The 15,974-nt window shown below is 33.9% G+C and overlaps 1 protein-coding gene across 3 annotated transcripts in view; it reads left to right on the top strand.

Moving 5' to 3' along the window:
* LOC136032283 (mitochondrial ornithine transporter 1-like) overlaps positions 1 to 15,737 on the top strand; it is a 49,335-nt gene extending 33,598 nt beyond the window's left edge. For all 3 annotated transcript variants that reach the window (XM_065712550.1, XM_065712548.1, XM_065712549.1), the window contains exons 4-6: positions 6,412 to 6,592; positions 10,172 to 10,321; positions 14,421 to 15,737. In XM_065712550.1, coding sequence (XP_065568622.1) covers positions 6,412 to 6,592; positions 10,172 to 10,321; positions 14,421 to 14,545 — 456 coding nt within the window. In that variant the 3' untranslated portion in view covers positions 14,546 to 15,737. The remainder of the gene's footprint in view (positions 1 to 6,411; positions 6,593 to 10,171; positions 10,322 to 14,420) is intronic.
* The last annotated feature ends 237 nt before the right edge of the window (positions 15,738 to 15,974 follow it).

Here is a 15,974-nt window from a genome sequence, read left to right as displayed (position 1 = left end):
CAACAGCTAGTATATATATCTTCTATATATATAAAAATAAGTTGTCTGTCTGTGGATGTGTGGATGGATGTGTGGATGGATGTGTCAGGTGACGTCACCTGAAAAAACTGGATTAGGTGACGTCAAAACTGAAAAAACTAAAAAAAGGCAAAAACTACAAAAAAAACTAAAAACTAATAAAAAAAATAAAAAAGCTAAAAAACTAAAAAAACTAAAAAAAGGTAAAAAACTAAAAAAACTAAAAACTAAAAAAAAACTAAAAAAGGTAAAAACTAAAAGAACTAAAAAAGAAAAAAATAAATGACGACACTCAAAGAGAAAGCGACCAGGACAAAAGGAATGTTCGATTAGCAATCAACAAAGCACCGGGACACAGGGAGTATAAATGACGACCAGGACACAAGTAAAAAAAAAAATTAACAAAACTAAAAAGAAGGTAAAAACTACAAAAAAACTAAAAAGAAAAAAAAACTAAAAACTAATAAAAAAACTAAAAAACCTAAAAATCTAAATAAACTAAAAAAGAAAAAAAAAGGAAAAAAATAAAGGAGAAAAACAAAACTAAAAAACGAATGTATATACAGACCGGGACACCGGGATACAAATGATGACCGGGACCCGGGACACAGGGAATATAAATGACGACCGGGACACAGGGACACAACTACAACGGGGACACCGGGGGAAACAGGGGGATAACCTGACAATCTATTTATATGCAAAGACAATGGGACAGCAAAGAATGTTGTATATTCGCAAGTTTTACGTAGTTAAAACCATATATATATATATATATCTATATTCACAGGTGGGACATAGGGACACAACTACAATGGCGCGTAACTATTATGGCGCGTAACGACTTACGCGCGCGGGGGGGCTTGGGGGGGGCGCGAAGCGCCCCCACCAACTAGGTGTTGGGGTGGCGCGAAGCGCCACCCCAACAGCTAGTATATATATATATATATATATATATATATATATATATATATATATATATATATATATATATATATACATATATATACTTAATATGATGAGGCTGTCGTTTCATAACCAAACTTGTTGACGAATAACATAAAGTATGCCAGGTGTGCATTTTGGAGCCGTGATCTGACCTCTCTTGGAAGGAGAGGGGGAAGAGGAAAGAGGTATCCTAAATTCTGGTCACTAAGGCATCTTCTAGAATCGAATATCGACCCGAATTCACTGAGAGCTGTAATTCAACAACCTTACTGTTCTTCTTAGACGTTTAGAATAGCCTTTATGGGCCACAGGAAAAGGGGACTTTAAATTCTTGTCGTAAGCAAGATCTTAAGCAAACCTGGTAAGAAGGAAAAGCTAATAAGCTAATTTACTGTGCCGAGGGTCCAGTTACAGTTTGGGGTATCCGGTCACAATTTGACTTCCGCAATGGGAGGTCGAGGCGTCATTTAATTTCCTGGGTCAGGATATCTACCGGAAGAGGGGTCCAATCTCAACTAATTACAACAAATCCAATCTCAACAATTATGGTGTGTTTACTCAACCTCTCTAGAAAAAGGAGGGTCATTATAATCCATCTGGGGAGGAAAACAGAGGATTCTAATTTCTTGGCGTCAAGTGTTCCAGAAGACTTGAGTGAAGACTGAAGTGATCCAGAGAACTGGAGTTTTCCAGTCGTCGGATCTAAAAAAAAAAAGAACAACTCAGCGAGGATAAGAGACAATGTGCTAATTATGCCCTGTTGAATGCAAAATCCATCCCAACCTCTGTGTGTGTGGGGGGGGGGTTGCTAGAGGTTGTGTCCCTATATTCTTGTCATCAGTACATCTATCAGAAGGGATGTCTGACACCAATAAAAATTAATAATAGTTTTTGTATCAATAGTGACTTTTTCTGTTTCGATGGAATGCAGCCACTGTAAAAGGGAGAGGGCCTCTAAATTCTTTACGCGTAAAAAGTATATTGATTATTCTTCCTCTATGGTAGCATGCCCATCTTAGCGCTCAGGAGCCACGTTTGATTTGGTAGTATTCATACTGTGATCCGTAAAGCTTTTTGAGAAGGTCTGCAATATTGTATCGGTATAAAACAAAAAAAAGAATAATATGTTCTCTTTTTATATAAGTTTATTCAGATTGAATCTTATAGAAATAAACATTGAAATTTCGTGTAAAGGTTCACATAAATGTGAATGCGCCATCTGAATGTAAAAATTCAGACGGCAGCACTTCTTTACAGATTCTTAATGTATTGAAAAACAACTTTGAAAATTGGTTTTGTTATTATCTTTGGGCTCAACCTTCGTTGTTACTTTGTTTCGTGTCTTCGTTTTACTGTTTTGACTAATTTCTATAGAAATCAATCAGTTATCATGACGGCAGCTAAAATTAATTACAGAAAGAAAATAATATCAAAATAAAATCGGAAAACGGTTTTTTTTAGCTAACCAGCTGTCCTAAAGTTTACCCTCAAAAGAGTCTGTGGAAAATTGTCACTATCTTTTGTTATTATTTTGTGTGAGTTTGATCAAAGTATGAAACGTAATTGCAGTTAGGATTAGTTTTTTTTTTTTTTTTTTTTTTTTTTTTTTTTTTTTTTTTTTGTAGAAAATAGTTCCCATGTAAAAGTTAGAAAAAAATTCTTTGGACGCTGATCAGCTGTCAAAGTTTTAAATATATTCACTTCCTATATTAAATTCTGATTATTTCTTGTGGTTTTTCCGTTTCTGTTCCAGTTCCTGTATCTTCTGTGTTACTAAAATAAAATAAGTTTGTAAAGAAGAGCAATAATCAAGGAGGCACACTCGTGCCTCCATAAAGAGGCGACACACGACAATGTTAAGCGATCTTCGGTTCCAGTGGTTGCAGAGGGATGGGGAGGGATGCATTTCGTAGCCCGAGCTCCAACTAAGAAACCTGCAAAATTTCATCCCCCTCCAACTTTTCCTTCATGGGGAAAATCTGGCCGAAAATTTCGACCCGTCAACCCCAGCCCCCCTTTAACGTTGTCCGATCGGGCTGAAATTCACAAGTTAAGGTCCCCTAGGGCCCAGGAGCTTATCCGCGAATATTCAGCTTGATCCGATAACTCCTTCCCTGTTTTCCAGAAACCACGCATAGCCACTTAAAATTCATTTACTTTTTTTTCCTAGACGCCTACAGGTCACATCCGACATCGGATCTGGGTGTACGAAGACTCATTCGATGCGGAATTCTCCGAGTAATTTTCCTGGAAAGTTTCGTAGGAAAATCTTAACCCCCCGAAAGTTTCGACCCTCCAACCCCCCCCCCCCTTTTAACGTTGTCTGATCGGGCTGAAATTCACAAGTTAATGTCCTCTACGGCCCAGGAGCTTATCCGCGAAATTTCAGCTCGATCCGATAACTCCTTCCCTGTTTTCCAGAAACCACGCATTAGCTATTTAATTAACGGATTTCTCTCCATAAGAGCCCATGTTAATTTGAAATTTTTAAAAGCTATTGAGAAGTTATATTTACACACATGCAAGTTATTAGCTCAGTTAGTAGAGCGTGAGACTTTTAATCCTCGGGTCAAGGGTTCAAGTCCCTTACGGGCGGTTTTTTTTCACAACATCAAAAAAATTTTGATAACACCTGGACAGCTTATCATTTGAGAGATAACAGAATATTAGCTTCTTATGAGCAAAAGAAACATTTCGGTCATTCTATCTATTTTTTTTTCTATTTTATACAATGATTTAAAAGCGGGGGGGCGGCAGCCACCCAAGTTCCTCTCCTAATTCCTGTACGAGGAGTACAGGAATTATTAAATTACATCCACCATGGATTGTAGAAAAACGTACAGAAATAATATGAAAAAAACTTCGTTTTCTTAAAGAGTTAAAGAGGCTGCGTCCCAAAGTCGAACCTTAAAACGTACAGGAATTAGAAAAGGCAGTTGGGGGGCTGCCACCCCCCAAACCCCCAGCTTTTAAATACTCTTTTGTACAGGTTTTTTTTGTGGGGGGACTTCATTGTTACTAATTACTAGTTGATGGTTCTCCTGTCCTCTTGTGTTTAACATTTTTCGAAGTTATTCCATTATTCATTCATTTCAATTTTTTGTTAATTAAAAGAGGGCCTTTCCGAAGCCAAGAGCGGGGGGTCAGCAAAAAAACAAAAAACCTGTACAAAATAGTCTTTAAAAGCTGGGGGTTTGGGGGGCGGCAGCCCCCCAACTGCCTCTTCTAATTCCTGTACGTTTTAAGGTTCGACTTTGGGACGCAGCCTCTTTAACTCTTTAAGAAAACGAAGTTTTTTTCATATTATACAACTAGAGGCGAGAAGAAACTAGTAAGCAGTCAAACTTTAAATAAACCAATATTACTTAAATCAAACCCAAAAGGTTGCCCAAGGCTTCTGTAGCAACTTAATATGAATCGATTTATCTATTATATATTGCAACACATTTATAGTTCTCTGCCATTAGATAACGAACATCATCATAACTGCTTCGGGAGAACCAACACCATCATAATTGCCACCGAAGAACTAACTTCATTGTAATTGCCACCAGAGAACTAACATTATCATAACTGCCACTAGAGAACTAACATTATTATAACTGCCACCAGAGAACTAACATCATCATAACTGCCTCCAGAGAACTAACATCATCATAACTGCCACCAGAAAACTAACATCATCATAACTGCCACCAGAGAATTAATATTATCGTAACTGCCACCTAGGCCATATCAAGTGGGCTAAGGGGTTTGAACTCCCCACCCCCGCCCCGAATGTTTGTCCAACTCGTAAAAAACATAACAAAAAGGAATGTGAATTCCTATCATTATCAGAACTGCCACCAGAGAACTAACATTATCATAACTGCCACTAGAGAACTAACATTGTCATAACTGCTACCAGAGAACTAACATCATCATAACTGCCTCCAGAGAACTAGCATCATCATAACTGCCACCGGAGAACTAACATCATCATAACTGCCACCAGAGAACTAATATCATCGTAACTGCCACCTAGGCTATATCAAGTGGGCTAAGGGGTTCGAACTCCCCACCCCCGCCCCGAAATGTTTGTCCAACTCGTAAAAAACATAACAAAAAGGAATGTGAACATATTTTTAATGCGCTTTTCAAGTTTTTTGTCCCCCCCCCACCCAAAAAAGAAGAAGAAAGAAATCCTGGATACGACCCTGATGCCACCTATCATAACTGTCACCAGAGAACTAACATTGCCATAACTACCACCAGAAAACTAACTGTATCATAACTGCCGCCAGTTAACTAACATCATCATAACTGTCACTATACGACTAACAAAATCATATGTGCTCATCATGTATATGCAAATATGAGAAAATATTACAGTTTCGGAATTCAAGATACTTGCACTGTTCTTGGTGTGAATTCTTAGTTTTAAATGTAACGAGCGAAAAATGATTCTTAGTTTTGCTAAAGGTTAATTTTTCAAAATCTTTTTAATTTAGGATGTTTTAATTTTTGTATTAATATTTGATTTGATACAAGATCGTGATATTCAAGGTAAGAAAATTAGAAAGCTCAAATAACGAGCCATATGTTTTATGAAAAGTTTTGATTTTGTGATTGGAAAAAATTATGTAAATTTCTATTTTAAAACCGAGCTTTCCATTTCATGTATTAGCATCAACTTTTAGAATGAGTTAGAACAGGAACAGGAAAATGATCGACAAACCCTTAAGTGCTTTACCCCCTAATATCCACTAACGTGGTACGTCCCCCCAACGTCCCCCCCCCTCAATATTGTTTACTTAAGCAATGTTTGATAAATAATTTAGTTTTGTACGACCTGTGAAGTTTGGTGATTGTTGCAAGATTTCTCAAAGTTGGATAGTGTTAAGTAGTTTAAGGTTGTAGGATGGTCTATAACTATGTATCTTGCAAATGATATTCTTCTGCCTCAAACAGTAGTGTCAATTCACGGAAATGTAAGGGAGAGGGGCAAAACATATTTTTCAAAATCTAAGAGGGGAGGCATTTTTTTGTTTTTCCGTTGTTTTTTTTTCTAAATACAAAAAAGCATTTTCAATAAAGATACTCTTAAAAAATTTGTTTCGAAATCTAGGGAAGGGAGAGACTAATTTTTTTTAGGTTTGAGTATGAAGGTTAAAAATGGTCATGACATAAAAGTTGTCTTTGTGAAAAATAAATATGGTTACGAAATTTTATGACTTTCTCACACTTTGTCTTTAGTATTGAAAAATTTGATTTCTGTGGGTAGCAAGAAAATAAATATTTTTACTTTTAGTGGGTTTTGAGATAAAATAGTCTTTTGCCTCAATTTTCGGATGATCGATGAAAATTAGATTAAGGAACCTCGGAGTTGCATCAGTATTTTTTAAGATTTTTCTAAACGGTTTCCTTTCTTAGAAAGACTAAACTTGTCATATTTTACTCTTCCAGGTAAAAATCGGACCGCTTAAAATGACTGAGAGCATTCTGAAAACTGAAGGTATACGTGGATTATTCCATGGGCTCTCAGCAACAGTAGCCCGAGAAATGCCTGGATATTTTGTCTTGTTTGGAGGTATGGAAGTCACCAAACATTTATTAACTCCCCCTGGCAAAACAAAGGAGGAAATTGGTAAGTCATTACTATTCCGTTTCTATGACCTTCAGTATAATCCGCAATTAGTAATACCGGTACCGAGTACATCCCCCTGAAGTTTAAGCCACCCCTCACTTAGTTTTTTACTCGCCTATGCCCTCACGGAGAGACAATGAAGAAGTTTGCTCCCCTTAATAAGAGAACATTATAATAAGTAAAGAAAAGAAAAAATTCTTAAAATAAGTAATGTTGCTTTGTTTCTTTTTTAATCTGACTTTATTGTCACCTTTCTATTACTGTCAAATGGCACTTCTGTTTGACGCACTGATGATCAGACTGATGATTATGATGTGATAGTTTTATTTTCTGTATTCTTTGGCACGAAATCGGCTTGTTTTATCGCTATATTTTTTATTTATCGCTATTTTTCATTGCTTTATTTTATCACTTGTCATTAGTCAGTATTTCCTCTATTCTTGTCTGATCTTAATTATAGGGTCATATCTTATACTAATCTTATAATCTGATCTTATCTGATTTTTTATCCAACCTGATTTTCTTTTTTTATGTTTTAAGCGTCATGAAAGTTCCATTTTTGACCCCCCACATACACGCTCAAAAAAAACTTCTTCGACTCGTAAATTGCTTGTAGATAAAAATACTTTCTCTTAAAAATATATATATATATATATATATATATATATATATATATATATATATATATATATATATATATATATATATATATATATATATATTATATATATATTATTATATATATATTATATTATATATATTATTATATTATATTATAATATTATATTATATATATATTATTATATATATATATTATTATATATATATCTATATATATAAAAATAAGTTGTCTGTGGATGGATGGATGGATGTGTCAGGTGACGTCACCTGAAAAAACTGGATCAGGTGACGTCAAAACTGAAAAAACTAAAAAAAGGCAAAAACTACAAAAAAAACTAAAAACTAATAAAAAAAATAAAAAAGCTAAAAAACTAAAAAAACTATAAAGGTAAAAACCAATAAAAAACTAAAAAAAAAACTGAAAAAACTAAAAAAAGGCAAAAACTACAAAAAAAACTAAAAACTAATAAAAAAAGTAAAAAAGCTAAAAAACTAAAAAAACTAAAAAAAGGTAAAAAACTAAAAAAAATAAAAAATAAAAAAAACTAAAAAAAAGGAAAAAACTGAAAAATAAGCTAAAATAAAGGTAAAAACCAATAAAAAACTAAAAAAAAAAAGGAAAAAACTAATAAATGACGACACTCAAAGAGAAAAAAAAGGCAAAAACTACAAAAAAAACTAAAAACTAATAAAAAAATATCTATATATATAAAAATAAGTTGTCTGTGGATGGATGGATGGATGTGTCAGGTGACGTCACCTGAAAAAACTGGATCAGATGACGTCAAAACTGAAAAAACTAAAAAAAGGCAAAAACTACAAAAAAAACTAAAAACTAATAAAAAAAATAAAAAAGCTAAAAAACTAAAAAAACTATAAAGGTAAAAACCAATAAAAAACTAAAAAAAAAACTGAAAAAACTAAAAAAAGGCAAAAACTACAAAAAAAACTAAAAACTAATAAAAAAAAGTAAAAAAGCTAAAAAACTAAAAAAACTAAAAAAAGGTAAAAAACTAAAAAAAATAAAAAATAAAAAAACTAAAAAAAAGGAAAAAACTGAAAAATAAGCTAAAATAAAGGTAAAAACCAATAAAAAACTAAAAAAAAAAAGGAAAAAACTAATAAATGACGACACTCAAAGAGAAAAAAAAGGCAAAAACTACAAAAAAAACTAAAAACTAATAAAAAAAATAAAAAAGCTAAAAAACTAAAAAAACTAAAAAAAGGCAAAAACTACAAAAAAAACTAAAAACTAATAAAAAAGCTAAAAAACTAAAAAAACTAAAAAAAAGGCAAAAACTACAAAAAAACTAAAAACTAATAAAAAAAATAAAAAAGCTAAAAAACTAAAAAAAACTAAAAAAACTAAAAAAAGGTAAAAAACTAAAAAAACTAAAAACTAAAAAAAACTAAAAAAGGTAAAAACTAAAAGAACTAAAAAAGAAAAAAATAAATGACGACACTCAAAGAGAAAGCGACCAGGACAAAAGGAATGTTCGATTAGCAATCAACAAAGCACCGGGACACAGGGAGTATAAATGACGACCCGGGGGAAACAGGGGGATATAAATGACGACCGGGACAAAAAAACTAAAAAGAAAAAAAAACTAAAAACTAATAAAAAAACTAAAAAATCTAAAAATCTAAATAAGCTAAAAAAGAAAAAAAAAGGAAAAAAATAAAGGAGAAAAACAAAACTAAAAAACGAATGTATATACAGACCGGGACACCGGGATACAAATGACGACCGGGACCCGGGACACAGGGAATATAAATGACGACCGGGACACAGGGACACAACTACAACGGGGACACCGGGGGAAACAGGGGGATGTAAATGACGACCGGGACACCGGGACAGGGAATGGTCGATTAGCAATCACCATCAACAAAGCTCAAGGGCAATCATTAGAATCATGAGGTATAGATCTGAATACAGATTGTTTTCCCATGGACCATTATATGTTGCATGTTCAAGAGTCGGTAAACCTGACAATCTATTTATATGCAAAGACAATGGGACAGCAAAGAATGTTGTATATTCGCAAGTTTTACGTAGTTAAAACCATATATATATATCTATCTATATTCACAGGTGGGACATAGGGACACAACTACAATGGCGCGTAACTATTATGGCGCGTAACGACTTACGCGCGCGGGGGGGCTTGGGGGGGGCGCGAAGCGCCCCCACCAACTAGGTGTTGGGGTGGCGCGAAGCGCCACCCCAACAGCTAGTATATATATATATATATATATATATATATATATATATATATATATATATTTTTCTACAATGGGCCATGACTTCCACTTTTCCCACAACTATTCCCTCTTTTGTTAAATTCAAAAATTCAAAAATTTAACAAAAGAGGGAATAGTTGTGGGAAAAGTGGAAGTCATGGCCCATTGTAGAAAAAAGCCAAGACAGATTGTTGAATTAAGTGGGCAGCCCAGTCAAGGGTTAATTTTATCCGTTTGATTGCCGTTGTTACTGTCTGCCATTTATGCTACACCTTTCCGTGCATGTATATATATATATATATATATATATATATATATATATATATATATATATATATATATGTATATATATATATATATATATTATAGGGGGGGATCATTCTTTTGATCCCCCCTGCCTCTGAAAGAAAATTCCTGAACATATAATATTAAAAATAGTGCTTCTTATTTAAGAAAAACATTAAACTATTCAAAATTATAAGCATTTAAACGTGCATTTTTTTTAAAAATGAGTGTTTTCATGGGGGGGTGGGTGTGCACGTACCCGTGGGTGCCAGACTAGGGGGTTCAAAAAAGATGCAAAGTATTTTGACAAAAGCTAAAATACCTGATAAATACTTAGATAAAGTGCGTCAATGATAAAATTATCGATTCACAATTCTATTCTTTCTCTCTATGTCCCTTTCATTTTCAATATCGATTTATTCAACTTAGGCCCGGTAAAGACTGTTGTGGCTGGTGGCATGGGTGGAATTTGCTTCTGGACATTTATCTTCCCATTTGATGTTGTGAAATCACGGATGCAAGTTGCAGGATCTGGTGGAGGGATTTTTCCAGTCCTAATGAAAATTTTCAGGAACGAAGGTACGTTCTCGTCAAATTTTTATGTAGTATGTTAGTTCCAATTAAGCCACCAACTGACAAATGTGAGAAAAAAAAACAGACACAATAATAAACTAGATCTGTGTTGCATGGGCAATGTGAGGTGTTGCGGCAACCTTTGTTCGGCTTCGCCGACTAAAGTGTTGCGAGGGTAACACTTTAGTTTTGTTTACTCGCTTCGATTAAACGCTGAAGTTGTTAATCTGTAGTCCCCTACCTGTCTTACCACTGGAACCAAATTGGTCTTACCATCAAATACACCGGAAAAAAATAATATGTGCACCAACTAGCAAAAGTTGCGAACCCCTCATAGTCGAAGATGGTTATGAACTAACAGCCGACTGTTGCTTGAGACTCCTCTATACGTCTCACAATGGGTATCGGACTATTTTTGGTTTCACTGTGTACCTCACTACTGAAGTTGTCAACCCCTTTAAACTTTCAAACTGGTACATCTCATGAAGGAGTTTTCCTACCAAAAAATGGATGACATATACTTTGATCAGCTCATCAAAAGCTATCGACTCACGTCGAAAAAAAATCTATCTTTCTTAGTTCAAAAGTTGACGTTTTTGCCGTAGGCAAAGTTTCTAATGTCATCACTTAGAAAGAGCAAAGGATGATCAACGAGATACCTTTTAAAGTTTAAGAGGCACATCTGATACCATTCCTCTACTGCTATCCCAAGTGCAAAAAAAACTGAATGATAAACTCAGCTGAAATCACGAACAGAAATGGGTAGAAACAATAGATTTTTGGCCCCAGGCAAGAGTTCTACGAAGCTTTCCAAAATGCAAAGTCATATTCATCAATCCGACCTAAGATCCACACTTTCCATAAAAACCATAGAGGTTAGACCCTTACCACTTTCTAGGAATAAAATAGTAACTAAAATAGCAATTTAAGTATTTTTAACGGTGAAGAAAACTACCAGCAGACAATGAGATTTCTGGTTCAAATGTATAGTTAACCACTCTAGACAACCATAAAATGAAATTATTTTTAATACGCAGAATACTTTCAAAGGTGGAAAAATATAACCTGATGCTATTGAAATGACATCAAGAGATTCCATGGTGGCTGCATTAGTCAATGGGTAGAGTCTGGAGGGTTCGATGCCTATTGACGATTAAGTTTAGCCATAATTTAGTGTACTAATAAGTGACAAGAAGTGAAAAAAGTTTTGAAACGTTCGTACACAAAGGATTTGGGAGACTTCCCCGCATCCGAAAAAATATTCTTTAAAATCCTCCAGAAAAAAAAATTAAAGATTGTGTTCCCGTGTCTGTTCAAGAGAAATTTCAACTTAAGCCGGGGTGAATTTTCAAGGGCCCTTGTAATCTATTATGTCACTTCTGCGTGTGAATCGGCAAGATCGAGTATCCTTGTTTGCTTTTTAATTAACTATAAAACGCTGAGAGGAACTCAATACATTCAGTCCAATTTCAAAACTGGAGCCCCTCCCCCTCAAAAAGACGTTTTATAACGTTGAAGTGCTGGTATTAAAAAAAAATGTTGGGAATAATATGAGCAGTGTAGGAGACGGCTTAAGTGGGACCCCTTTTTTTCTAACTGGACCCTGATTGCAAATTTCCAGGATTCTTTCTTTAACTAAATCATAAAAAGAATCAAAAGAGTGGTTAAAATCTGAATCAGAAACCAAACTACCCCATGGTACATCAGCCAGACGAGAATTAAGTAGACTTAGCTCAGTATCACCATAACGGAAAAATGGGAGATTAGATGGTGATGCTATACGCTGCGCTTGATCAGCACTCTTATATCGGGAAATAGCGGGAAAATGATCAGAAATATCACTAACCAGCACCAAATTATCTAAGACATCTAGTGACGAAAAAATATTATCGATAAGAGACACCTGTGTTTCAGTAACTCGGGTTGGTATACAAACTGAAGGTAGAGTTCCCGAAGAGAGCATCATTGTCGAAAAATCAATAGTTGAAGCAGAATTTTGATCCAGAAGGTTGAGGTTAAAATCACCCATAAGGATTAGTTCATGGGGATGTTTTTGGACTGAGTCCAAAACTTCTTCCAGAATTTTCAAAAACGAAGGAATAGATCCACTGGGGGACCTATAAACCAAACCCACAACTAAATACTTACGCATTGATTTAATCTCAATAAATAGGGATTCAAAGATTCTTTCCTCATTTCTGCTCAAATCATTTTGGACATTATATGCAAGACGATCAGCAATATAAAGCATAAGACCACCTCTGGCCATCTGTTTCCTATTCAGCCTCTCCATCCTATATCCGGGAATATCTAAAAGGATATCCTTTTTTGAATCCAGGAAAGTTTCACATAATCCTATAAAATCAGGAGTTCCATCACTAACAATCCGTTTCAACTCGTCAAAAGACGAGCAGAGTCCCTGAATGTTAAGTTGAAAACAGAGAAAATATAATCTCGTTTAGAGGAGGCAGAACCATTTAATTGCGAAACATACTTACTTTTAAAAGCCGAATTAGAATCATTATTCATCTGATTTCTATTTCCAATTGAATTATTAATAATATTTTCGATATCTAAAGGATTATTTTGTAAGTCAAGTAAACGATCCCCCAAAGAGTTGATACCAGCCTGGCCACTAACAGAAATCGTCGATTTACTCATGGTGGATGGCAGTTCCGCCCCACGACCAAGCCCACCAGACCACAGGTATAAGGAAAAAATATAAGGAAAGAAGAGTAAAAAAATAATATAATCAAGGTATGGATAAATAATGATTATAAAATCAAGGTAAGAATAAATACGAAAAAACAGGGAAAGAGAAGAAAAAAGAAACAAGGAAAAACTAAGAAATAAACAAATAATCAGCACTGGTAACATAAAGCATTCATTCATAATCATAATAATAATATCACCCAAACCATTATCATGCATTGACCTCACGCCAAAGTGTACTCTTCCCCCCATGCCTCTCCCATTGAAAAGTAAATGCACTAAAACTCACAGTAAATGGATCTGTTCTAATACTATACTGTTGGTGCAAAAAAAAATAGCAATACAATAAAAAAGACACAATATTTGTTGTAGCAGAAGATACCATTATATAAGTCACTATTACTATTTTAATTGCATCGGACCAAACTAAATCAACAAATAATTCAAGCAATACTTTTTTCTTATCAAAACACAAAAAGTGTCCGGGCTTCCACAGACTCACTAAACAAAAAAAAAAAATCATTCAGTCATGTAATCCAGTCCATAGAATTGCCCCGGCCATTTCCTTAATCATCACACTATACAAGGTTTTCACTACCATTTATAAGAAAGGTGCCACATAAACCTAAAATAGTAATTTTGTCATCATGCAAAAGCAACGTAATAGAATCTTAACTCCCTAGTAAACCTCGGCAATTAATGGAAGCTGTCCTCAAAGCTTCACCGTCAATTCTGCCACACTTGCCTGCAGATGAATATCTACTAAACAGGAAGCTAGGTGAATATTCATCATATACTTCTTCTGTTAATGGGGCATTAGTAAAAATCATTCTGATTTATCTTACTTTTTTTCAAAATATCTGTACCTCCACACTAATTTTCCGCTAATACTTATTAAAATTCAAATACATTTTTCACCTGATGTCTCGAACCCTATGTGCTGACAATTAGGTTGGGGTGACATGTAATCAACATGAAACGGCAGAGATGACAGAATTATATCTGTCAAAGGTATATACATTATGCTCTTCTTGGACCAATGCAGTTGCAACATAGCAAATATATACAGCAAGAAGAAACCTTGAGAATAGTAAGCTTACAGACTTTTAAGAGGAGGTTAACTTCGCTGACGATTTGCCACTCATGACAAAAACCGTCATAGAACTTTTTGCAGCGCTGACAATTATGAGAGAAGAAGCTAGCAAGATTTGGCTCTACATTAGCTGTAGCAAGAAAAAATTATGTTCATCGATACACAGTTATCTCAATAACCCTTTTAAAAAAGTGGCTTCGAACTGCTGCATAGTCTGGTCACAGAATGGGCATTTTTTCTTTATTGTGTTAACGAATTTCTTAAATTTTTTTGTACGTATAATTTAAGCTTTTTTTGCAGGGATTTTGGCTTTATACAATGGCCTGGGACCGACGTTAGTACGGACCTTTCCTGCCACCGGGGCCTTGATTCTAACCTATGAAACAACGAAAAAATATATGAATGAAGCTATTGACACGTTGTAAGAGTTTGAAGAGTCTGTCTTTTAAATACGTACTTTCTCAATTTTTGAAAAGTTTTTAGTTTTGAATTTCTGTGGAATTAGTTAGAATTTTTTAAAAGATTGGTAGGATCTATAAAGTCAAATTGTATATACGAAAGGCTGACTGAAAAATAGGTTGACATTTCCTTTTTTCATTTTAAAACTAGGGATTGTTCTCTTGGATAGGAAGTCCTTGTTCCGTCAAACAGACATTGAAAAAAGGACATGACTTAATAAAAACATGATTATTTTTTGTTTACTAATCTATACGTAGTTGCTAAAAAATCATCAGAATATATATAAAATGTGTTATATAGCAATATTTTATAATAAAGTCTAAAAAAGTCATATATGTATATCAAGTCATATACATAAAAAGTCATACATATAAAAAGTTAGTATATATATAGTCGATAAAAATAAAGTAAAATTTTTACCTTTAATCTTCTCTTTAAAAACAATGGTGCCAAAACCGAAAAATAGTGCTTTGGATTAGCTGTGATTTTTTTCGAAACTTTCGAATATAATGATGAGATGCTAATAAAACTAGAGGCAATATAAGAATTAATCAGAGAATTTTGGGACACTACCCCTTGTCTGAAATCTCGTGGTGGCTCAAGTACAAAAATCCAGAAGTAAATAACTGAAATCAATGCACACTTTACCATAGAATTGTAGGAAAGTATTTCTTTTTGTCTATTTCTCTATGTAATTTAGCCAATTATGAACGTTTTTAATATCGATAAATGTATAGCTTATTCATAATATTAATAACATAAGCGAAAATATAAACGAATAGTAATATTCGTATTATCAAAATATTAATCACCAGGTTCCTTCTATTTATTAATATATTATGTATAATCATTAATATATATTGATCTAAATAATTCATGAATAATGTCATTTTAGGTTGTTGAATAATATTTTTGTTAGATTGTTTAAACAGATTTAAAATATTATTAGATTCTATATTTTATCTTATGATCTTTCTTTAGCACGAAAGAATCTCGCTTAGCTTTCTTTGGTGGGATCTAGTCAATAGAGTGTTTTTTATTTTGCTATAAAACATTAGGTTTTTAATTTTTTGCTTAATATTTTTTTAGTTTGTCTAGAACAGCTATAATTTATTTTATTGATTTTATGTTTTACAAATAAACAGTTAATCTTGTCTGTTTGTTTCTCGAGGTTTCAACCTTGTCGATTTTTGTATAATTCTTCTGTAACGGTAGTCCAAAAAAGGAGAAAAAAAAAACAAATAAGTGAGCATACCTGCTTATACACACTATAGCGGGAACAGGCTCCCACTCTAATAGAAATAGATATTATCCAAAGCCTTGACAACACCGCGAGGGAAAATTAATGTGGGCCAAATGGCTAGTAAAGAGTGAATTTCGGCCTATAATACCAGA

The sequence above is a fragment of the Artemia franciscana genome, chromosome 10 (genome assembly GCF_032884065.1).
Source record: "Artemia franciscana chromosome 10, ASM3288406v1, whole genome shotgun sequence".
In the NCBI taxonomy this organism is placed as follows: Eukaryota; Metazoa; Arthropoda; class Branchiopoda; order Anostraca; family Artemiidae; genus Artemia; species Artemia franciscana.
The sequence above is the reverse complement of the archived record's forward strand: the minus strand, read 5'-3'. Positions and strand labels throughout refer to the sequence as shown.